Source organism: Terrapene carolina, unplaced genomic scaffold (genome assembly GCF_002925995.2).
Source record: "Terrapene carolina triunguis isolate 2854851 unplaced genomic scaffold, T_m_triunguis-2.0 Scaffold58, whole genome shotgun sequence".
NCBI lineage: Eukaryota > Metazoa > Chordata > Testudines > Emydidae > Terrapene > Terrapene triunguis.
Window position 1 is genome coordinate 12,016,121 of NW_020664409.1, and position 24,127 is coordinate 12,040,247.

Below are 24,127 nucleotides of genomic sequence, written 5' to 3' on the forward strand. Positions count from 1 at the left end.
GTCTCTGTTAAAAAAAAACAGTGCTGAGTGTAATGGCTTTGTACTGTGAACAATGTGTTAAATCATGCTTGGATTCCCTTCACTGCACTGTTAGATTTTGTGAGGTACCTGTGGAGTGTATTGGCAGTCTAGAGATGAAATCCTGGCCTTTCTGGCGTGAATGGGGCGAGGATTTCACCTTTGGTTTCTTTTAAACACCTTAATGTTCCAAAACATCTCTGCACTTTGTCTTTTTATTAAGCTCTCCTTGTATTCCTGCTTGCAGCTTGGTCTTTCTCTCCTGCTCTGTTACTGGAACTGACACCAGTTTTGTTGTATGTTGCCAGAAGGGGCAGACTGATTAAAAAAATTTAGCCTCCTGCTTATCCAAGACTTGAATGGCTCCACTGCGTTTGTTTTTCTCTACTATTACCTTTTCCTGGGTCCTAGCTCACTGGTTCCCAGGGCCTCATGCTGATGAGGCTATAAGACAGGGGTGGGCAAACTTTTTGGCCTGAGGGCCACATCAGGGAATAGAAATTGTATGGCGGGCCATGAATGCTTATAAAATTGGGGTTGGAGTGTGGGAGGGGGTGAGGACTCTGGTTGGGGGTGCGGGCTCTGGGGTGGAGATGGGGATGAAGAGTTTGGGATGTAGGGGAGGGTGCTCTGGGCTGGGGCCGAGAGGTTCGGAGGGCGGGAGGGGGATCAGGGCTGGGGCAGGGGTGCAGGTTCTGGCTGAGGTTGCAGGCTCTGGGGTGGGGCTGGGGATGAGAGGTTTGGGGTACAGGAGGGTGCTCCGGGCTGAGATCGAGGGATTTGGAGAGCGGGAGGGGGATCAGAGCTGGGGCAGGGGATTGGGGCATGGGGAGAGGCTCAGGGGTGCAGGTTCCGAGCTGCGCTTACCTCAGGTGGCTCCCAGAAGCAGTGGCATGTCCCTTCTCCGGCTCCTATGCAGAGGCGCAGCCAGGCGGCCCATTGGAGTGCCGGAGGGGGCCATTGGAGCGCATAGGAGACAGAGCGCCCGGCCGGAGCAGGGCTGAGTCGTGTGCTGTGGCCCCCGACCCAGCGCCCCGGCCAGAGCACCGGAGCGGGGTTGAGCCCCAGACCCTGCTCCCCAGTGGAAGCTTGTGGGCTGGCTTAAAACGGCTCTGGCCCACAGGCTGTAGTTTGCCCACCCCTGCTATAAGATCTCAGCAGCTAATGTGGGTGGTGCTGACTGGATTAGAGACTTTGTTGGCTATAGTGTGAGAGAAGGGGAAAGGATATTTGCTACTCTCCAATAAATAGGTCAGGTGCAACAGAACAGTATTTACTCTCCTCTTACTGCCTTCCCTCCTTTTCTCTGCCCTTTTGACATCAAAATCATATTTGGCTTTTAAGCCTCCTGCAGAGAACCAGCTACAACCAAGTAGTGGAGAGGATCTGCCAGAGAACATAAAATCCTGAGGCAGTAGCTTAAAAAAGTTTAATACTTGAGTCTCTTACTTCAGTGGAGCTGCAGAGATTTGTAAAGTGTAGTTAGGAAAGAAAATGTATCAAGGATCCCACTCCAATAGTCACTAAAATTAAATCTGACCCAGGATTAGCAGGTCCAAAATTACACCTGCATCATCTTTAAAGTTTTTTGCAAAGTTTGTGAGATTCTTTGCATGGGTTTTTATGTCAAGTGAAATATTTTGCTTCTGCCTTCAGTTGGGGTTGATTTTTATTCCTGATCTTAGTGTGGTGTATTGAGTCTATGGTACATTGCTTAGAAGCCCTGTGATAGACACCTTATCCATACAAAAATAACCACCTCTTTTTTCAAGCAAAAATAGAAGGAAATGTAAAATAAATTTCACTAGTTAATAAAATGTTTAAAACATTGTCAATTGGTGCTTCCTTGAAATTTCTCCAGAAGCAAATGTTTGTTAAATATAATCCCAGGTATTTTTCACCTTGTTTTCTCTAACAATAAATTCCTACAAAGGTGAAGTGCACTTACTTGCATATTCTCATAAGATAACCTGACTTCGTTCTTGCAATAAGTTGGTGAATACATCCAGTTACTATTGTATTTTTACAGTAGACAAAGTAATGCATCTTCATAGCAACAACTTGGCCATATATACAAAATATGGCCTGGAGTTTTGGACAGTCTGTGGAAGCTACATGTGTCGACAATATACATGCCAACCACACTTTTACAAACGACAAAAAGACCTTGAAACAAAAACTCCACAAATGTCTGAAGTATAACCACTTAGGTGTTTAAGATAGATAAAAGAATATGATAAATATAGAAAAAATATTTCTATGTCCATTGAAGTAAACGTCAGGATTAGCTTTTTTTTTTTTTTTTTTTTTTTTTTAATTATCCGTTTTGGGTTTTGGCACAAGAGGCACGTTTATTCTTTTTAAAGAGATATATGTTCCCCCAAGGGAAGCTTACCTGGATTATAACCTGTGATTTGGTACAGAGAAGTATATTTCACACCTCATCGCATTGCTGCAATTTACTTGTTGATAGATTTATTCTGGTAATGAATATTTTATAAATTACTTCGATCATTACTGAGCAGGTATCTCCTTAAATATTCCATCACCCATTTTAAAATGGGAAATAAATTTATGGAATGCAGAACCTCAGTTAAAGTGAGAAATTGTTTTTTATGTTTTTTCTTTCAGCAAAATGGTGCTGAGTAATGTAGTTGGTGCCAGAACCCTAATTCTTTTTTTATTCAGGAAAATGGTCCATTATGTGATTTTGAGACTGTATAAAGGCCAGTGTATATTTATCAGTCTAATTAAATGAGATAAGTGACCATTATGACTAGAATGGAGGCTTCAGATTCCTAGAGCAAGTTCTCTGCTACGTTACCTGCATCAGAATTTATTTTATACAAAAAACACATCCTGCTCTGCAGTACTAGTTCAGCTGTACAAAATACTCCAGTCCCTTTTCAGCAACGCCTTTGCCTGTTTATCTAATGAACAAAGGGTCTGACTCAGTTAGGAAGAGAGGTCAAGGTTAGCTAACCCATATTAGCTAAACTCCATTGAACCTTGACCTTTTTTTCTAATAGACCCAAAGAGATCCTTATTACTTGGGAAGTTGCGCATTCACTACTGTTGTATTTAGCTTCATTATTGTTTTCCTGTGGCGGAACCATAAAGCTCTCAAACTATCCATGTGCTGACATCATGGCACGTGTTACCTTCTCTTTGACCCTTGGCCCTCAAAAACTTAAGCACGCACTGCATAGCTTTAAGCATGTTAAAATAAAAAGGAGGTGGTTGTTGTCTACATCTTTGGGCCAACCCTGGAAGAAACTGAATTGTGTATGTGAGGAGTTGAACAGCCTACACTCCGTTTACTTTCACTGTGTGGTCTCAGATTTTACTCGTGGTTCAGAATCCTGAAAGCCACTCTCCGTCAGAAAAGCTACAAACTTTTATGCTCTTTTTCTCTCCTCCCCCTCCCCCCCAAACAGGTGTGTCCTCTCTAAGTATCCAGTTTGCCAAACTCCCGAAGGGACTGAAACATTTAAATTTATCTAAAACCTCATTGTCACCTAAAGGTATGTTTTATACTTAACCCTGCACTTTTTCTCTATTTGGTGAATGAGTAAAACGAAACGTTTTTGGTACTGATGGATCCTGTCATTATATAATTGTAAAATAATTTGTTGTGTACTTGATTATTACACTCTGTCTAACTTACCTACTTATATGGCTGACATTATGAGAGTATCTGAACCTTACCTCTTAGCCATAGTAGGCTCTTCAATTATGGGCATGATCCAAATCCCACTGAAGTTAGATGAAAGCTTTCCATTGACTTATGTAACACCGACGGACCCTGGTCGTCGTCGGGCAGGATCGAACCTGGGGCCTCTGGAACTAAATGCATGAGCTAAAAGCCATATGGCTCCTAGCTAAGGCTGTAGAGCAAACTCATTAATCTCTAAGTGGTCTCAGTGCCACTAGATGGGACAGAACACCACACGCAGGAGGTGTGTGCGTTCCATACCTACTGAGGAAGCATGTCCTGAGCTTCAGAAACTTCCCAGTTGAAATCCCGGATGAGCCCCCACTTGTAACACCAACAGACCCTGGTCATGGGCAGGTGGGATCGAACCTAGGGCCTCTGGAGCTAAATGCATGAGCTAGAAGCCATATGGCTCTTAGATAAGGCTGTAGAGTAAACGCATTAATCTCTAAGTGGTCTTGGTGCCACGAGATGGGACAGAACATTCTTTAACTGTCACTTCACTTGTAACAGTAAGCCAAGCTGTGTTACCATTTTAGATGTTGCTCTTTGATGTGGGAGCCCCACATGTTTCTAACTTTCAGAAGTTGATCTGTTTTTAAGAAAAGCTCTATCCAACATATTTCTTCAGCATACCATTTTAGTAGATGGCTCATGAAACTACTGCAGGTGGAGGCAACTCTGCACCTTTGAAAATGGACCTGCTACTAGTGATTAGCCTTTAAATTGATTTGACATTTATTGTTGTGCAGTGTGTTTTGCACTATGATTCTTACCATAGTCCAGTCATCAGGGCATGATTGCTGGATTTTTGGTTCTTTAAAACCTTATAAAACTTTAGTTCCGTTCATTGTGTTAGTACTCCGTTCTTGGAATTTTGACCACCCTGATATTTATTCTTGGGATAGGAGAAAACTCAGAATATTTACTCAAGTCTTTGGACCAAATCCAGCCCTGGCAAAAGTGCACACAGCTTCCAGTATGTTCAGTCACCTCCTGTACTCTTCCTCACTTGAAGTTCCATCATTTGGTCCAATGGCATCTACAATTGCTTTGGATTTTTACGTCAATGGGATATTCTATCTGTTTCCACCTATCTCAAGAACAGTTGTCAGATTAGTCAAGACCGCTCAACCAAATGCTAATCAGCAAGGACAGAATATTGAAGCAACGAACAAAATCAAAGGGATTTTTGTGGTTTATTTTTAAAAAGGTCTTAAAACAAAAGCAGAGTCCATCTTTCATGCCTAATGATGACCTAGTAAGAATCCTAATGCAGACTGCACTGCAATGATTCTCAAATCTACAGAGACTAAGACCTTACCACTGGATATTGTGCTAGAGCAGTCCTTCAATATTCCTATTGAAAACATGCTATTCTGACTAAAAAGCCTAGCCTAATGATATGACTTATCTTGCTGTTCATGAGAGTTTATCTATATGTGCGGTCCCCTCAAAACAGTGAATTTCTTGCCTCTCTATATCTCCACACAGTCTCCTCTTCACTGCTTTTGTGGCTATCTTTACAGCTCCTTTTATCAGTCTGCCCTCCCTTGACTTAGATCAGTGGTCCCCAACCTTTTTTGTCTGGCGGGTGCCAGACGACGAGCCACGGAGGACCGTGGCGGCGGACGAGCATCCGCCGAAATGCCGCTGACAAGTGGCAACATCAGTAGGCGTCGTTGCCGCCGACAAGCAGCGTCATGCAGAGGCGGCATTTCGGCAGCAACACCTCTGGATGACACTGCTTGTCGGTGGCATTTCGGCGGATGCTTGTCCGCCGGCCAGTACGTGGGCGCACTTAGATGCCCCGGTGGGCGCCATGGCGTCCGCGGGCACCACTTTGGGGACCCCTGACTTAGATAGACAGCATTGCATTAATTTAACCTTGTTTTGCATTTGAAGGTTATTTTTGAAACCATAAAGGTTAGAACTATTTTTTAAATAAAAGCCTAAATTTTGAAGTGAGTGCTGGGACTCACTTGGGAAAGTTTCCTATTCAGTCCTGGGCAACTGGACAAGTGGATTTTTCCAGTCTTTTGTTTTAGGGAGATAAAAAGCAGCACTTACAGTGCTTTTCACCTCTTCCTTATTGTTTTACCTTACTACATTTCATTTGAGATTCCTTTGTGAGATTGACAAGTGAACTGCAGGCAGCAACTTGGCAGATGATCTTTCTTTAAATATGGTGTTTCGTAGTTCCTAACAGTTGTTAGGTCTGAGTGCAGTGAAACAACATTATAGGCTTCATTCAGACTGAAGTGGGATCTCTGTTAATAGCACAGTATACAATAAAGGAAGCTCTAAAAGAGGTTTAGCAACTTGGAGCTTTGAGTCAAACAGAAAATTCCATGTGCTTGGTTCAATTAAATCTCAGCTTTTTGAACCTGATCCAGAGCTCACTGAAGTCAATGAGAAGGCTCCCATTGATATCATTGGGCTTTAGATCAGAACCAGTGACTTTGTAGTTAATGAAAGACTGATTCATTTAAAAACAAACAAAAACCCTAAAGGAGGAGAGATTCTACTTTTTACCCTAGTGCCCCCCAACGTTAACTAGCTCAAACACTGCTTCATTATCCTAGTTCTCAGAATCATTTGCTGCTGTTGAATCATATGCTACTGTTGCTATTCAGATGGGATATAGCAAGGTGTTTGTGTGTGTGTGAACATGCGCATTGCACTGCTCCTTTTTACTTCGGTATAGTAACAACTGCTGTTATCACTCATTAAAATGGGCACATGGCTAGAACCCATTGTGGCCAAGTAGATCTGTTAAAGATTTAAAAAACTTGCATTTTGTATGTACAGTGTTCCAGCCCTGCAGTTTGCAGGTGGAATGTGTTTAGTAACAAAGACTTACTTTAACAATAAAATAAAATTGCAGAGTGAATAGTGAAAATTTGAAAACTTGGCAGATATAGTAACACATACTAACTCTTTTCAGAGAGAGGCCCATTTCCAAAAATAATCCTTGAAGCCAACAATCATGCTACTAATATTGATCTCATCTTAATATTTTGGTGTTTGGAAAACTAGAGCACCAAATCTAAACATGTGTGGCTCCTGATTTTGCCAGCTTCTTCATCGTATGTTCCTTGGCAAACCTATGTCCTTTCTAGCATTAAGAATTTCAACGTATTTTTAACCTGAAAGATGGGCACTTCTATCTGTTGCCAATCCGTGTTTATGAAATGGTTGTCTTGTCTGGAAAGCTGCCAACTGTTGCTCAGCAGTTCAAAGCACTTGTCTTCTCTGTTCCTTTGACCAAGCGCTTAATAAAAGCCACCCTTCTATTATAGGAGGCAATGATGCTTGTGTGTCTAATGGATTTTCTCAGGTACTTACTGATTGGGAAGCAGCCTACAGCCATCCAGAATGATTCAAGAGTTCAGTAATAAGCTACTATGCCTAGTATGCAAGTTACATTGGCTGAAGGTGTCCACTTCATCTCTGTTTTAACCCCTTTGAAGGGAATGCTGATTTGTTGGTTCTTGACACATAATTTTTCATTTTAATACCAAAAATATTTATTTGTTCTGAACAGGATTTAATACTGTACATCAGTGTGTTCAAATATATATTTGATGATATCTTAGTTAGCCAAATATTTTTCTGAAATTACCGGTGAATACATAATTTAAATGTTTGAACTTCTATGTCTCGTCAATTGCCTTTGAATTAGTAGTGAACTATAATTGTTAATGTATTTGCCTTCTGCGGATGTTTTTATTTAAACATCCTTGTTTACACACAAACCATATTTTAAGTAATGTAAAAAAACCCATTAGAATTGAGCCAAGTACATGGTACAGTAAATGTATCAGAAGGTTGTTCCTAAGGATCTGGTAATACAGGTTAAGGGCCTGGTTCTGCTAGATGTAGGGAACCCTGAAGTCCTAGTGAAGTCAATGGGAGTTGAGGGAGCTTGGCACCTTGCAAGAGTGGGCCCTGTAGGAGAAAAATAAATCCTAACAATACTGATAGCAGGAGATCATTGATAGTTGACAGTGTGTTCACTGAAACTTTGTCCTGGCAGGGTTTATGCTAATTCTTTATTTAGCCCAACTAAGTTGAATATTGACATTTTGTTGCAGGGGTGAATAGCCTGTCCCTGTCACTGAGTGCCAACCAGCTGATTGCTAACACTCTCACCTACCTTGACCTCTCAGGGAATGCTCTCCGGGGTGATGATCTCGCCGTATGTGTTCCTTATTTTTCTGATTCCTGAAAAAAATGTATATCTTTAATGTAGTGGGGCGGGAGGGGGGGATTTTTTGTGGGTGATATTTTATTCGTTTAAGTCAAGTTCTAGTGGTGATTAAAATGACACAGTGATAACATTGCCTTCCAGTTGTGACGCTGCCTGGTATGGGACACAGCTAAGAGTGCCAGTCTCAGGTCAGACTGCCAGAAAACAGGGCATGTACCCCAAACTGGTGGCATATTGAATCATAAGATTTCACCAAGCCAGTAACAAATGTGTGCTTCCAAAATACTACACTAGTTGTTTTGAAACCACAGACAGTCCCCTGCGGGACTTCTAGCCCCTCAGGTACCACCCAGAAAACCAGACTTCTGTCATAAATGATTATTAAATCCAAAAATCACATATATTTGGTTCTTCTAGTTCCAAAGAACCAGACACGCACCCCAGGTCAAACTATACTTCAGCTCTTACCCCAAAACTACGCTGGTAGCCAATCCTTTAGTAACTAAAAACTAAAGGTTTATTAATATAAAAGAAAGAGTGTTATTAAGAGGTTAAAATGAATCATATACATTACAGTTCATTTCAGAGTTTGTAGATCAGTATAATAGCAATGATGTTAAATCTGCCAGCTTGCAGTAAGTCTCTCTGGTTCATCCCAAATATTGGGGTCCTCAGCCCATTGTTCAAAGCTTTTCTTTGTTAGAAATCATAATCCAGAGATGTGGAGCAGGAAAGAGGCAAGGGAATGATCCGAAGAAGTGGGCTTTAGCCCACGAAAGCTTATGCTCAAATAAATTTGTTAGTCCCTAAGGTGCCACAAGTACTCCTGTTCTTTTTAAGGGAATGATGATTATCCCCAAGTCCATGTGCATGGAAAGTTACTGTCTCAAACATGGAGTCAGGGATCACATGTTCTACATGTCCTGCTGAGTCACTGGGCCTCCATTGTCTACATGCTCCTGCTCTCTGAGGCATCCTTGGGAGGGGCTCACTGGAAGGGTTGATTCTCCTTAATGGCCCATCAACCATGGCTGGCTGGTCTGGATGTAAATCTGTCTGGTGGGCATTTGAGATACAACATGTTTGAGATACAAACACATAGCAAAGATTCATAACTTCATACACAATGATAATACATGCCTATAAACAGGATAACATTGTTCAACAGATCACAACTTTTCCAATGATACCTTACAAGGCATACTTTGCATAACATCTATCACAATTGTGCAACAGTGGTGTTAGATCAGTGGTAATACCTTAGTGTACACATGGTCATCTTTACTTCTATACAGCGTCACGCTAGTATAAAGGCAAATGAAGTTTTAAACTTCCCACGCAGCTAAACTAATTCACTTCACTTTGCTCCTATCCAAGTCCTCAGATTCTACTGATCAGTCAGAAAACTGTCAATTGTGTCAAACTCTGGTGGTCTTATGACATACAAAAATTGTCCACTGAATACCACATTAAAGTAATCAAATTCAAATTAATTAAACCTATTTTCTGTCTACCTTATGGGTAGTTTGAAAGCTGAAAATAATCGTACATGGGTTTTGGAACCTGAGAAACAAACGCTTATCTGCTAAGCAGCAACAGATTCATTTATAAAAAGGCTGTTTGGACAAGTGGTGCTATTTGCCAATAAGTGGGCTGAATCTCAAACAGTCTTAGGGGCAGAATAGGGGAAACTCGTGAGCCTTTGAGGAATTAGCTCTTAGTGAGAGTCCATTGGTCTTGTCTTTTGTGTCACCGCCAGTGAGGTCCAGCTCTATTTCATTTTCTGAAGGACATCAGGCTCAAAATAATATTTTATTCAGACTTTCATCATCACATCCATCCCAGTCTCACTTATTCACACATCCTCAGTGTCCAGGCTGGGATACCTAAGAAATGAAGACTAAGGAATTCAAAATAAGCATTACAAGAGTCCATCTTCATTTGACACACACTTTTAGTATACAAATTAAAATGCCTTATGGCTTTGTAATTTCCACCCCCCATTTTCTTTGGTATCTGTTAGAGATTCATGGACACATTTACAAAACACATTGTCCTATGCTTAAGAGAGCAGAACTCTCAGGTGGAGAACTAGAAGAATGTTGACAAATGAGAGCCTTTAGAGACGTAGCAAAAATAAAATATGAGAATAAAGTGGTTTACTTAAAACCACATATTTACAGAATTTATAATAAAATTAGTGTGTTAGCTCAAACAAACAAACAGTGATTAAGGGGAAAGTGATAGCTGGCTGCAAGTATTTTAAAGGGTGCAAACACCAGAAGGAAGAGACATTTTTAAGTGGCACAAGGGGATTTATCTAGTATATTAATTAAATTAATTTTAGCAATGTAAAACTTAGGTGCAATACCATGAAAATACTTTTAACAGTCAGATCTGTTAAATTATGGAATCGTTTTCCAACAGAAGTGATGGAAGCGCCATTGTTTGCAATTTAAAATTGAACTGAGGGCTTGTCTACACTGGCAATTTACGGCACTGCAACTTTCTCACGGGTGTGAAAAAACACTCTCCTGAGCACAGCAAGTTTCAGCGTTGTAAAGTGCCAGTGTAGACAGTGCACCAGCACTGGGAGCCGCTCTCCTCGTGGAGGTGGTTTTTCTAGAGCACCACACAAGCCACTAAAGTGCTGCCACGGCAGCGCTTTAGCGTTGCCAGTGTAGACTAGCCCTGAGCAAAGCACTGGGAAATTTACTGTCGGGAACATTCATGCATTGGTACCAGAGGGGCTAGATGACCTAACATTGTAGGGATTTGATTTTTCAAAAGTCCTGAGCACTCGTAACTCATCTTGACTTCACTTGAGTTGGGGGGGGATCAGCACTTCTGTAAAGGAGGGGCAACTTTTCTTCTCTCTAATTTGTATGGTTCCTAGACATTAAAAATAAATGTCTGATGTAACAGGTGCCTTTACCTAGGCTAGAGCATAGGTAAAATATCCTTAATATTATAATAGACGGCATTCATTAAAATATTATGTTATCAGATCTATCTTATAATATCTCTGAATTGCCATAAGACACTGGTAATATGTGTGTTTTAATAAAGTCTAGTCAGAAAGAATTATAAGGTTCAGACACAAATTAGCTGCTGGCCTAATGCAGTAAAAAGGGTTCACTTAAACTTTCAAAACCGATTAGCCTTTTTGGAGTATGGTTGCAATCTGGATGGCATTCCAATCTATTTTGAACTAAAATTAATTAACGCTTTCTGAAAAATGTGAAGCAAATTGCCAGCTACTCAAGATAAATCAAGTTATGCATGTCAAGAATACTACGTGGTAAATGTGATCCAGGCAGCATTCTTTTACTGTCATTTTAAGAAATGTTTTACTTTTGAGGGCTAGAAGATTACATCCATTAAGAGAAAATACCTTCAGTCAGAACTGTTGGAGTCCAATTAAAAATAAATGTCTGAAGTTTATGTGAAGAGTTAAAATAAAAATAATTCTGTGTAATATGTAGAAAACTTAATATTCATATATTTTTTTCTTTTTCTCATTTGAAGAGCCTGTATAATTTTTTGGCCCAGCCAAATGCCATTGTTCATCTGGATTTATCCAACACGGAGTGCGCACTAGACATGGTAATCTTGTTTCTTTTGGTGATTCAAAAAAACACCATTAGTATTACCAACAGGTTTATTGCATATAAACCTACCTTCCTCTTTATTTCTCAGGTGTGTGGAGCTCTCCTCCGCGGATGCCTTCAGCACCTAGCTGTCCTCAGCCTGTCCAGGACAGTTTTTTCTCACAGGTATGGGTTTAAATATAGTTATTTCCAACTCCTGGAAATATTTTATTATTCTTTTTTTGCACTTCTGCAGCAGTTTTCTTATGAGGACCTCAAGCAGCTTTAGACTTTCAATTAAGCACTGTGTGACAGAGGTGTTATTTATCCCTGAAGTATATTCCCTCACATGGAGCTATTTGCTAGACAGTGGTAGAATAAGCCAAGGGTTCTCAACCTTTTTCTTTCATGCTATAAAAACTCCACAGCCCACCTGGGCAACAACTGTTTTTCTGCATATAAAAGTCAGGGCCGGCGTTAGGGGTTATCAAGCAGGGCAATTGCCCAGGGCCCCACGCCACAGGGGGCCCTGCAAAGCTAAGTTGCTCAGACTTCTGCCCCGGGTGGCAGGGCTCAGAGCCCTGGGCTTCAGCACTATGCGGTGAGGCTTTGGCTTTCTGCCCTGGGCCCCGGGAAGTCTAATGCTGGCCCTGCTTGGCGGACCCCCTAAAAATTGCTCATGGCCCCTGAACCTCTGGTTGAGAGCCACTAGAATAAGCTAACCTACGTAACAGGTTAATATAATATATAATATATATAATAATATCCCTCCCTCGGGCGGAGGGATAGCTCAGTGGTTTGAGCATTGGCCTGCTAAACCCAGGGTTGTGAGTTCAATCCTTGAGGGGGCCATTTGGGGATTTAGTTAGGGATTGGTACTGCTTTGAGCAGGGGGTTGGACTAGATGACCTCCTGAAGTCCCTTCCAACCCTGATATTCTATGATAATATGCTCACTTTGATCCTGACTCAGCAAAGCACCTATACACATACTTAACTGAGGTAGGCAGTGCAATTTGAAATGTGACTATTCCCTTACTTATGTTTAAGCATGTGCTTAAGTGCTTTGCTGGACTGGGGCCTCAGTCAGGCCATAGGCTCAATAAAGTGGAGTCCTGCCTCATTCTATTTGTTCCTTCCCATACCCTTTGGAGCCCTGACTCTTTCCATTCCATTCCCCCACGTGGAGCTATTTGCTAGACAGCAGTAGAACAAGCTGTCCTGCATAATATGCTCGCTCTGATCCCGACTCTTTCCATACCCACATGCACATTGAAAATTAACTCCACTCAGGTTACACTTGCACATACACACAGTGCCAGTGAAATGTTGGCAGACTATAAGTTTATCATGAAACAAAAACCCTGGGCACTTGCTCAAGGTATAAATTTAATAGCCAAAGCATATTGCTTTAAACCCCCCCCTCTCCCCCCCCGAAATGGCAGAAGTTTTCCCTCAAACTATCAACAGAACAAAATCCAAAACCACTCCTGAAAGCTGAGCCCAAATATGCAAAATTTTATCCTAAAGATAAAACTTTGTCACCTGTAATTGTCTGAAAATGACCCTTTGAATTGAAATTCTTGTGCAGTTCTAAGTGTAGGTGTCTACCTGCATTACTATTGTTACCATCCTGTTCTAGGCTCTTTCCAAACACCGAGGAACACAAAGTTCCTGTTCTCAAAAAGCATTAATACTGTACCAAAGGAATTGACTTATCTGCTTGTAGGCACAATATTCCAGAACCGCACTAAAAATCAGTGTTAGCTAAAAAATTAAACATTTAATTTTCAGTGCATTCTTAGCTGCTTTTTTTCCCTCTCTCTCTCCCTTCTTCCCCCCTCCCCAATTGCAGAATAGTCCTTTCTTTTAGGGTAGAGCTAGGCATAAAAAGATAATTTCATTTAACAGAGGATTTCAATATTTCTAAATCTGGTTTTGTTCCAATGCAAAACGAAAACCAAAAAGTTCAAAATTCTCTGTGAAAGGGAATGGAGGCAGAGACCCTGGAAGTGCTGGGGTCCCTGTTTCCAAGGCAGTCCATCTTGCAGGCTGCCCCAGTGTGGGGGACCCTGGGAGCCCAGGTTGCTGAACAGCTGAGGCTCCTAGAGTGTCCAGGTGGGCTCGGTTCCTTATCAGCCCACCAGGCAGGCTGGCAGAAAACTAGGCAGAATTCCAGTGGAACCCTGCCTGGGTTCCACTGGAACTTTGTTGAAATTGAACAGTCTCTACAAAATGTTTGTTTTGATGTGTTGACCAATTTGGATGAAAAAAATGTTTCCTCTGTATCTTTCTGACCATCTCAATTTTGGGGTCCTGATCTCATATTCACTGAAATCAACTGAAAAACTTCTGTTGACTTTAATGGACATAATATGAGGCCCTAATCCAGCTGAAAGCATAGTTTAGTAAGGAAGAGAACACTGATTTAGAAGAAGAGAATTGGGGTTTGCGGTGTTCTGTACTCAGTTCTGCCCTTGACCGGCTCTTTGACTCTGAGAGAGTCAATTGCCCTCTCCAGGCCTCAGTCTTCCCTCTGTAAAAAGAATACAGGCCCACTTTACAGACTTGTGAAAGTTACTCTTATGAAGCCTTTTGAGAGCTTCTTATGAAGCATTGCTTTTATTTTTATTTTGGGGGATTCAGACTCTGCCATGGTGTTGTTTTGCTGTTTATTAAAAAGAGTGGCAGATATTCTACCCTTTAGATATTCAGTCTGCAATGGTGCCCACTGAATACTGAAATTGGAGCATAAAAACAATAGGAATCAATACCAGAATGGCCTAAGTACATTTGCTCCTCTTGAAACCCAATTTTCACATTATATAGATAGTATTTTTTTATTATTATTGGAAGTCAGTGGTGACTATTCTCCCCCCCTCCCCTTTCCTTTTTTTTATTGAGCGTAGTCCTTTTGAGGATATTGACTGACAGCATTGGAGGCAGAATCCTCTCTCTGGAGAGCAGTTATATCCCAGGAAATAGCAGTGTAAGATGCCCTGTCTTTCCAGATCAATATGCCTCAACTCTAACCTGGAGGCATCACTTCTGCACACCTATTGCTTGGTACTACATTCAAACGTTAAACAATAACTATCTCTAGGGGTGAAAAGTTATTTCCTTCTCGTAACAATTTTGACCCTTTGCTTCTCTCCTGGTGTTGTGAATGCCAGTCGACTAGTAACTGGGCTGAAGTCACCTGATTATTTTATGTAGGTCACCAAGGAGCCATTACTTGGTAATACCTTCTGAACAAGAAATGAGACATTGATGAATGCTGTTGTCTCCATTTTGACGGCTTTTTGTTTTTGAGCTAATTGAAAGCTACCTAGACATGATTGTTAAAGATGAAGTACATTAATTACTAAAAAAAAGAGTGCTGCTGACCCTGACATCATGAATTGGCAATCTGTTGGATGTTCAAATGTTGCTTTTTCTCTCCCTCCCCCCCCCCCCCCCCCCCCCAATTTACAGGAAAGGAAAAGAAGTTCCCCCGTCTTTCAAACAGTTTTTCAGCAGTTCACTTGCTTTGATGCAAATCAGTTTTTCGGGGACTAAACTCTCTCCTGAGCCTCTAAAGTAAGTGCTGCATTGATTTTCCTGTGACTTAAAGACACAGTTTGCATAGTTATTTATATACATGTCTAATCCTGAAAATGGAGAGGAAAGCAGATCTTTTCTGCACATTATTCAGAGCGCCATTTACAGTTCGTCACTGAGAAAGTGAGTTTCATAATGATCACCCCTGCTGAACTGGCAGAGTTGGAATGTAACAGCCTGGCTTGACCCTTACTGGTTGGGGCTAGCCAACCCTGATCACAGAATGAGCCGCACCTGGGAAAGATCAGGGTGATTGCCATATGAAGAACAGCAGGAGGCTGCAATGAAGAGTGCTCAGGAGTCAGCCAACCCTGTTACATCTGGCATAGCCTGCTGCGGGGACCCCCTCCTCTCAAAGAGAGAAGCAGGAGGCCTGGGGGAAAGTAGAGGCAGAAACTGCAGGAAGCCATTTGTCTGCTGGCTGAACAGCACAGTGGACTCAGGGAGGTCTTCTGCGGGAGCAGCAGTAGGGGCAGCGACAGCAGAAGGCACCGTCGGCCTTGCAGCAGGAAGAATAGATGGTTGGGTTTGGGGCCCAAAGGTGTTGTTGCTGGCACAAAGGTGCCCGAGGCAAAGCAACAGTGTTGCAGAGAGACCACCACCACCTGCAAAGGAGGAATGTCTTTGTGTGTTTCCGGTGTGGAAGACCATGGCTCAACAGATTTGAGAACTGGTACTGCCGGGAGAGGCATAAGAAAAAACAAGCATGAGAGGGCAGGGACCATCCCAGTATTTTAGATGTGGCAAGGTAGAGCACATTAAGAAGGTCTTCCCCTTGAATAATGTGGTCTGTGGGAAGGGAAAAGCCCTACAGACCAAGGAAGAGTGATGGAGAGTCGAAGGGTGGAACAGTCTGTGTGTTCCCAGAAGCATGTCAGTCCTGTCTGCCTGAAGTGAGAGAAACAAGTTGGGATGGTGAACTGTGATTGAGCAGAGGGGGAATTAAAGCCAGAGTTGACTGCTGGGAATGTGACCAAACTGGGAGGATGCCCGAGAACGGCAGGGTTGTATTAGTGTTTGGGAGAAGCGGACGAACACGGAGGCTGCGGTGAAAGTGGACATTGCAGTCATGGCAGCCCCTCTTAGAGCTGCCAAGAGTGCAATACAGCACTGGGAAGAGAGGCTTCTCTGATGGAGAAGGATCAGAAGGAACTTGTTGCCTTGAAGGAGAAGTGGCAGGCCCTACAAGAAAGGGAGCAGTTAGCAGAGGAGCATCAGATGACTCTAGAGGAGAGAGATCGCCCGCTCATTATGCTAGAGAATCTGAGCTGTCAGGCCCCACAATCATGTTGTCGGCAACAGTGGAATTGGATGGTCGGGGGGGGGAAGTATTGCTGCAGGTAGAACTTTCCCCGGGGTGGGCAAGGTTCTAAGAGGGGAGAGGCATGTAACAGGGTGGCTCTTCCTTTAAGGGCTGGAGGGCTGGCCAACCCTAAGTACAGGATGAACCACACCTGGGAGACCAAAAATGATTGCCCTATAAAGAGCAGCAGGAGACCACAATAAAGAGTGGGTGCTCAGGTATCAGCCAACCCTGTTACAAAGCCTAGGCTCTCCCCTAGGTTTCTACTTGTCTAGCTAATATTGCTACACAGTGCTCTGTCTACACTAGACTTCTTGAATGTGTGTATTAGCTAACATTTTCTAAATCCCAGTGTAATCAGAGCCCGTGAGTTGACCTGCGTGGTCTATTGTGGAGGGAGATGTGGGAAGCAGGCAGTAACTTAATAGGTGGTTAGTTAATGGACTGGAATTTAATATAGCTTAAAGGCTAAATCAGTGAGGTGGAGGGGGGAGGCTTTGGAGCTAGTGAATGGGTTAGGGTTGGAGGAAAAATCTGGGATGGAATCAACACAGGAGAGAAAGAAAAGTGGAAAGGCTAGGTAGGTGGGGGCAGGGGGAGGAATCACAGCAAATACTATAAGCTAAAGAATAACATAGTTTGTTTTTTAGATAAAAATTGATACAGGGGAGGGAAGAGTAGATGAGATAAATAAATAAGACGTGGTTAATGAACCGGCCTGAGGAACTGTGTAACCATTATCTTCTGTTCTTTCCATTCCCTCTATTATGTTCTCCTTTGTTATATCCTGTCTTAGGCTTTGCCTAGACTGGGAAAATGTTGTATTAATTAGTGTTCTTGAACACTACTTACCACCTAGTGTAGGCAAAGGCATGGTGTTGAAAAACATATTGGTTATAGTTAACCCACGGGGATGCTCACTGTATGGTGGATGTGTAGCCATCAGCACGGAGCAAATGTTGTTGTTATGAAAAATGCCATGAGACCTTTTAATGTCCCTATAGAGTAAAAAAGACCAAAGGCCCCAATTCTGCAAATTTAACCTTTGGATATGACAACTCACGGGCTTAAAGTTAACCATGTTCCTAAGTGTTTGCAGAATTGGAACCTAATTTGTTAAAGATGCTCTCAAAAAAACCCTTTTCACAATACACCACATGGTATTTAATTATCTACTTTCAGCAGTATGGTACTATTTATTGCAACCCCTTTTCTGTTTTATTTAACGCAATAAAATTGTTTGGCTGTTTCATTATTGTGTTGTTCGTTTAGTTTACCATTTTCCCTCAGTGTGAGCTGAAGTGTTTCAGCCATGATGGTACTTCGGACTCAGTATGTTTTCAGTGTGATTGTTAGCATTTTTGTCTGAAATATGATTTTTTTAAAAATCTTACATAAAATTAAGGGCTTGTCTACTGTGGGGTAATGAGCACTACAGAGGTCTGAGTTCTTAAGTGCACAAATGTGTTGTGCATTAATTGGTCCATGTAGAACTTGCTGGTGTGCACTAAATGTTCCCCAGTGCGCTTTAACATAATGCAAACCAACAGTGTTTGCGCAGACCAGTTAATGCACAACACATTAGTGCTCTTTAGAACAGGGGTGGGCAAACTTTTTGGCCCGAGGGCCACATCTGGATAGGGAAATTGCATGCAGGGCCATGAACGGAGGGCTGGGGCAGGGGTTTGGGGTGCGGGAGGGAGTGTGGGGTGTGGGAGGGGTGTGGTGTGCAGGAAGGGGCTCAGGGCAAGGGGTTGGGGCACAGGAGGGGTGTGGGGTGCGGCAGGGGGCTCAGGGCAGTGGGCTAGGGTGTGGGGTGCAGGAGGGGCTTGGGGTGTGGGCTCCGGCCTGGGGCCGCTTACCTGGAGCGGCTCCGGGGTGTCAGCGGTGTGCAGCAAGTCTAAGGCAGGCTCCCTGGCTCCGTGCTGCGCTGCTCCCGGAAGTGGCCGGCACCACGTCCCTGCGGCTCGTGGGGGTGGAGGGCAGAGGACTCCGTGCACTGCCCTCGCCTGCAGGTGCCTCCCCCAAAGCTCCCATTGGCTGCGGTTTCCCGTTCCCGACCAATTGGAGCTGTGGGGGGCAGTGCCTGAAGGCGAGGGCAGTGCGCGGAGCCTTCTGCGCCCCCCCACCCCAGGGGCCGCAGGGACATGGTGCCGACCGCTTCCAGGAGCGGCACGGGACCTGCAGCGCCATGGGGGTGGCAATCCCACGGGCCAGATCCAAAGCCCTGATGGGCCGGATCTGGCCCACAGCCATAGTTTGCCCACCCCTGCTTTAGAATTATACCTCCATAGGGCACATCACCCCACCATGTCGACAAGCCCTAAAATTCTGGTTTAAATCATGAAGAGGCTATAAGATTAAGTCTGAAACTGCTGTTTTCAGACTTACTGGGCTTTAATTATTACAGAAGTCTCTAAATAAAAAATAGCTTACTTAAGTAAATTGGAAATGAAGGCAAATCAAGGGAATTTGAGAAGTAACGTGGTATACAATACCAATAACATTTCTTTATCATCTTTCATCTGTGTATGTCTAATCGCTTTGCAAACATAGACCTTGCAACAGCTCTGAGAAGGAGGGAAAAATTCCCTTTTTACAATGAGAAACTAAGGCGCACAGAAGTTAAGTGATTTGCCCAAGGTCAAACAGCAAGCCAGTGGAAGAACTTGAAATAGAGCCTTAAAGTCCTGACTCCAGTCCTCTGTTGTACTGCTAGACTACGGTTCTCTGAAAAGTTGCTGTGAAAATGGTGCCACATTAAGCAATAGATCTGCTGCTTGTACGTATTCAGTTATATCTGCCCGCTTTAGTGATTGAACATAGGTTTACTAGAGCTGGATGTAACAGTTTCATCCAGGGTTCTCAGTTTGCTTGAAGTTTCAGTATGTCAGAATTTGCTTTAGTTTATAATCCGAATAAAACCAAATATTAATTAAACTTACCATAAACAAGGAAACCTCCCCCCCCCCCACGCCTCCTAAAAATGTAGTTTCAGAAACATTGAAACATGGTGATACCAAAATGCAATATGTGAAATTGACCAGCTTGACGGTTTCACTGCTGCTAAATAGCAATGGTCTCAGCAACTGCCTGGACTCCCAGGGTCTGCAGCTTCGGGCAGCCCTGCTACGGTCTTCCAGGCTACTGGGCAAACTGGACTGCCCTGGATCTGTAGCCTGTGCCAGGACTTCCATGCTCCCAGCTCCACAGCAGGGTGCCTGGCAGCCCTGATGTGCCCTGCAGCTCAAGCTTTAGCCTGAGCTTTCCGAATTCTAGGCTCCCCACTCTGCAGCAGAAATCCTGGCAGCACTGCCATGGAGCTGGGAGTCGAGCAGCTTGGGGAACTCGTGCTCCAGCCAGAACTCTGGGGGCTGGCGGGCTCTCTGCTGCGGAGCTGAAGATCCTGGAACATGAACTCTGGCAGTTTTCCAGTGTGCCATTCCGTTTTGCCTGTGCATTTCCATTGAAGAGAGTGGTTGCACAGGTGTTACTGAGGGCATAATTAGAACACAGTGGGGTTGCACAGGTGTAATGAGGACAACATTTGGCCTGCAGTGTCTTTTATTACTGCTCATAATTTACGAGAAGAAAAGAATTGACGCTGATTCTAAGATCTTAGGGGGTGTTTACAGCGCTGGCAGTATGCCATGTCTACATAGTAGCTTTTTAGAGTAGACCTGCACTTTAATGGTATGTGATCTAAAAATATTTAGGAAGTTTCTCAGTCAGACCTTCAATCGATCACGTAACTGCATGTTTCAGAGAGGTTTTTATGGAGCGGGAGCTTTGACAGAAAACGGAAGCTTTAGGAAGCTGTTGCTGAGCTGATACAGCAGCAATTTTTCAAAGTTACTTTCTCGGCTGTTAAAATGAAAATAAATGAATTAATCAATAGAAAAGGACTGAATCTACCGCTCAGATCGGGGGGCAGATATAAAGGTTTACGTGAAGGATTGTCTGGGCTCTGGTATGAAAATTTTGATTCGCTGTTGCTTTCGTACTCAGCACGCCAGGCTTGACACATTGTCTGCAGTGCACGTGGCTCAGCAGAACAGGATTGTTTTGTCTCTCACTGATACTTCGGATTCTGTTAGCTTGACCCTGACTGAAATGAAGGGCAGGCAAAAAAGTTATTCCATCTTTCTGTTGAATAACTGATTAACATCAGCCTCCTCCATACAAAGCCACTAGTAGTTGTCTGAGGTGCTCTCAGAAGCACACATACTTACATACTTGCTAGTACTAAGGTCCCAATACAAACAGTAGCATTTAGCTACATGGGCCAATTTCATCCCTGGTGAAATTCTGTTGATAACAGTGGAGCTATATTAAGGATGGATTTGAGACCATCCTGGAGGATTTCAATTCTATAACTTTCCCCCTCCCCCTCCAATTTGGAGTCCTGCTTCTATGTATCATGCAATTTAAAGGTAATGTGTACCCATGTTGTTTGGAATAGCGCTTTGAAATTCTCAGCATGGATAAACTGAGAATTGTCTATATGTTGACACTTTTTGAAATACCATACTTCAGGGGGAACAGAATGGGTGAAGTTTATGTAGAAACAGCTGACTAGCAGTTGCTTGTTCAAACTGCAAAAAGGAGTTGCAGCATTAGTGGCATGTATGTGAGTAAGGTGAAGGTCATTTCATTCACATGCCTTTAGGCTGTGACGTCACCTGGTCTGTGCAATGTTGTGAATTGACAATGGCATCATGCGCTAAGGTGAGTGGGGACTCCCAAGGAAATGACTGGCATGCCCTGATGATGGCTATGTTTATGTGATGAAAGTAAGACTGTATAATGCAGTGTACCTTTGCCAAGTGAAAATGTAGATTTTCAAGTAATTGACATTTAACTTTAAAAACTAAATACTATGTTCAAAGGGAAAATACTGTTTATCTGTTCTAAGGTTAATCGCAGCATGATTCCAGTGCACCATACACTTTAAAAAAACCAAAACAATATTTTTCCTGCAAGTTTTGGGGAAATAGTTTGCACTGTATGGCCCTGATAGCTCTCTCATGTTGTAATCATTAATGTTCTTCTGATGAAAAGGCAGGAAATTTGTCTGTGATGAACACAATCTGTTTTACTGTGTATTTATTTGCATTAAATCCCTTCTGAATTCGCTTCAGGGCTCTAATGGTAATGTAATGAGTTACACTGTCTTTGCCATTTAAGAGTAACATAATTGCTGTGTTTTGTTTTGATATGGCTCTTTAAATTATTGGAGCTGTTACTGCTTGGGTTTTGTTGTGAATTTGGGGTTTTATAATGCTTCTAATCTTGATCTTTTTCAGAGCACTCTTATTAGGCCTGGCTTGTAATCCGAACCTGAAAGAGGTGTCTTTAGATCTCAGTAGCTGTGAGGTAAGAATAATGTATCAGAACATGTTGGAAAGCAGCAATTACTTAGAATTACTCTTTTCCTCAGATACATGGAACCATTTGCTCCTCTTTTGTAGTTAAAAGATATAGAAAGGATCCATTCTTTTTATAAAAATGAGCTGCTCTATATATATTATGCCAACTAAATAGGAGTAAAACTATTAGTAGTAACCGATAGTGGGCTTGTCTGGTAATACTCGTTGCAAAGATTTTTCTAGACGACGCAGAGCACTGCATTGTTAGAGGCATGGCAGCCTCTCTAAAATGGAGTTGTAATGTATTGTAATGTGAGGTGGGCTTTTCTAAACCCCAGGCAGCCTGAGTTGAATGGGTGGGAGCAAGCTGCATATCTTGAAGCTCTTTCTGCAGTCTGACTCTTCTTCCCAATTTCTCTTTGAGACTTGCGCCCCTTCCCAGATTCACTCTCAGAAAACTCTGGTTTTCTAGTCCCAATTGGAACCTCTGGTAAGAGATTATTTAAACATCTCTTTCACTTTAAGAGGCATGGTCCAAATGTTCTTTGAATTTTTCCACAATAAATAAATAAATAAATAAATAAAAAGCACCCTTGTTTATAATAATCCATTGGAAGTTTGAAGCTAGAGTTTGCTACTTTGCTTCAGTTCTCTGCCCTTTCCGCAGGCTGGAGCTTGCTGTGTGCTGAGCACTCTATCTCTTAGAACTACTTCGCATGGCTCAGGATCAAGACCCAGTTGCATTCACTGAATGGTTCCTATGAGTGCTGCATAGGATAAAAGATCACTGAAGAAGTTGGGGAAAGGAGGAGAGTCACTCACTCACAACTGTGTGGGCTTTGCAAACAAATATGAGAACAAAAGAGTAGTTTGAACTTTGGTCCTCCTAAGCCTAGCAGTGAAAACCTCAGAGGAAAGGACCCACAGTTTTTTGTAAAGGTGACTTGAATGTCCTAGCGGAGGGGCATCCTTAGTGATATGTATGGAGTGCTGTTTATGTCAATTTCAAACTAAGGTGTATATCTGCATCTCTGGACCAGATGCATAATGTCTTGGTAGCATGGGTGTAGTTTGGGAGAGGTACAGGGGACATTGCCTTCCCAAACTGCAAGCCTCGGGGAGGCATGGAATTTGTCCCTCCCCCCCCCCGATATGTAGTCCTGTTCGGCTGACTGGAGCTGCCCCCCCCCAAATATAGAAGTCAAACTATGCCTGTGCTTGGTAGACAGTATGAAGAAAGGGAATTAATTCGTGGAGATTTGTTGAGAAAACAGGATAGGAAAAGTTGAGGCTAGTTGACTTGAAAATGAGACCTCATGAGCTGTTTCGGTTTGTGTGTGTTTTCACATGACATGCCTATTCACGTTGCATCGTCCCCATCTGTCTGACTGATTTTTTGTGAGCAGTCAGAGCACTGAAATATACAAAAATCCTGCTCTCTGAAGTGCTTCTCGAGAGTGAAGCACACTGACGGAGCAGAGGTTCAGCTCGCTAGCTGCACATCCAATAATCAGATAACCCAGAGTCTGGTTTTGGGGGGGTCTCCTAAAAGAGAAGTTGGCAGCTCTCATTTGGTGAGAACTGGTGGATTTTTTTTCAAGATTTAAATAAAAAAGTATTTTTGACAAAGCTTAAATTCTGGGCCTGTCAAATCTGGCTCTTCCCCTCTACATAGGAGAGAGCTCAACTTGATGAACATAATTGAAGTGCAGAAATCCTTGTCCTATGTTGTTGTGTCCCCTTTGATCACACAGTAAAGAGTGGGAATAACATTAGGAGCTTTCCTGATGAGGGAAACTCAACCTATTTTTGAATGCATTTAGTACTTTGTTTCGATCTATTGTGTTCTTTTGAAACCATTTTCTTTTAAAGAGCAGTAGCGTGTAAATTGCAAATAAGATAGCTTTCAAGTCAGGAAGAGGGAGGGAGGAAGGAATGGGAGATGTAGTTTCGAAGTCCATTTTTTTAAAATATGGAGTCCTGTTTTTTTGAAGAGCAGTTGACTTTCGTGATTGTAAATTACATACATAATTGCCTGGACTTCACAGGAAGGAAGATTCAGACATGGCTTTAAGGACTGGCATTAATGGGGACAGTTTATTGAATTAGGCAATTTCTGCAGTCACTAGAGAAGAAAGCTAAACCACCAGGTCCTGGGGGTCGAGGGAAGCCCCTCAGTTGGGGGCCATGCTATGTTAGACACTGAGCCAAGTCTGATCATGGCATATACCTATCACCTTGTGAGCCCTCTTCCACATCTTGTGCAGAGAGGCCAGCCCCTTTCTCACCCATGTCTGTCTTAATTAAACTGCCCAAGCCT

General features: G+C 42.8%; 1 protein-coding gene across 3 annotated transcripts in view; it reads left to right on the forward strand.

Moving 5' to 3' along the window:
• CARMIL1 (capping protein regulator and myosin 1 linker 1) overlaps positions 1-24,127 on the forward strand; it is a 254,930-nt gene that overhangs the window by 131,866 nt on the left and 98,937 nt on the right. For all 3 annotated transcript variants that reach the window (XM_026660601.2, XM_026660589.2, XM_026660596.2), the window contains exons 12-17: positions 3,456-3,542; positions 7,831-7,934; positions 11,475-11,552; positions 11,646-11,722; positions 15,010-15,114; positions 21,745-21,814. In XM_026660601.2, coding sequence (XP_026516386.1) covers positions 3,456-3,542; positions 7,831-7,934; positions 11,475-11,552; positions 11,646-11,722; positions 15,010-15,114; positions 21,745-21,814 — 521 coding nt within the window. The remainder of the gene's footprint in view (positions 1-3,455; positions 3,543-7,830; positions 7,935-11,474; positions 11,553-11,645; positions 11,723-15,009; positions 15,115-21,744; positions 21,815-24,127) is intronic.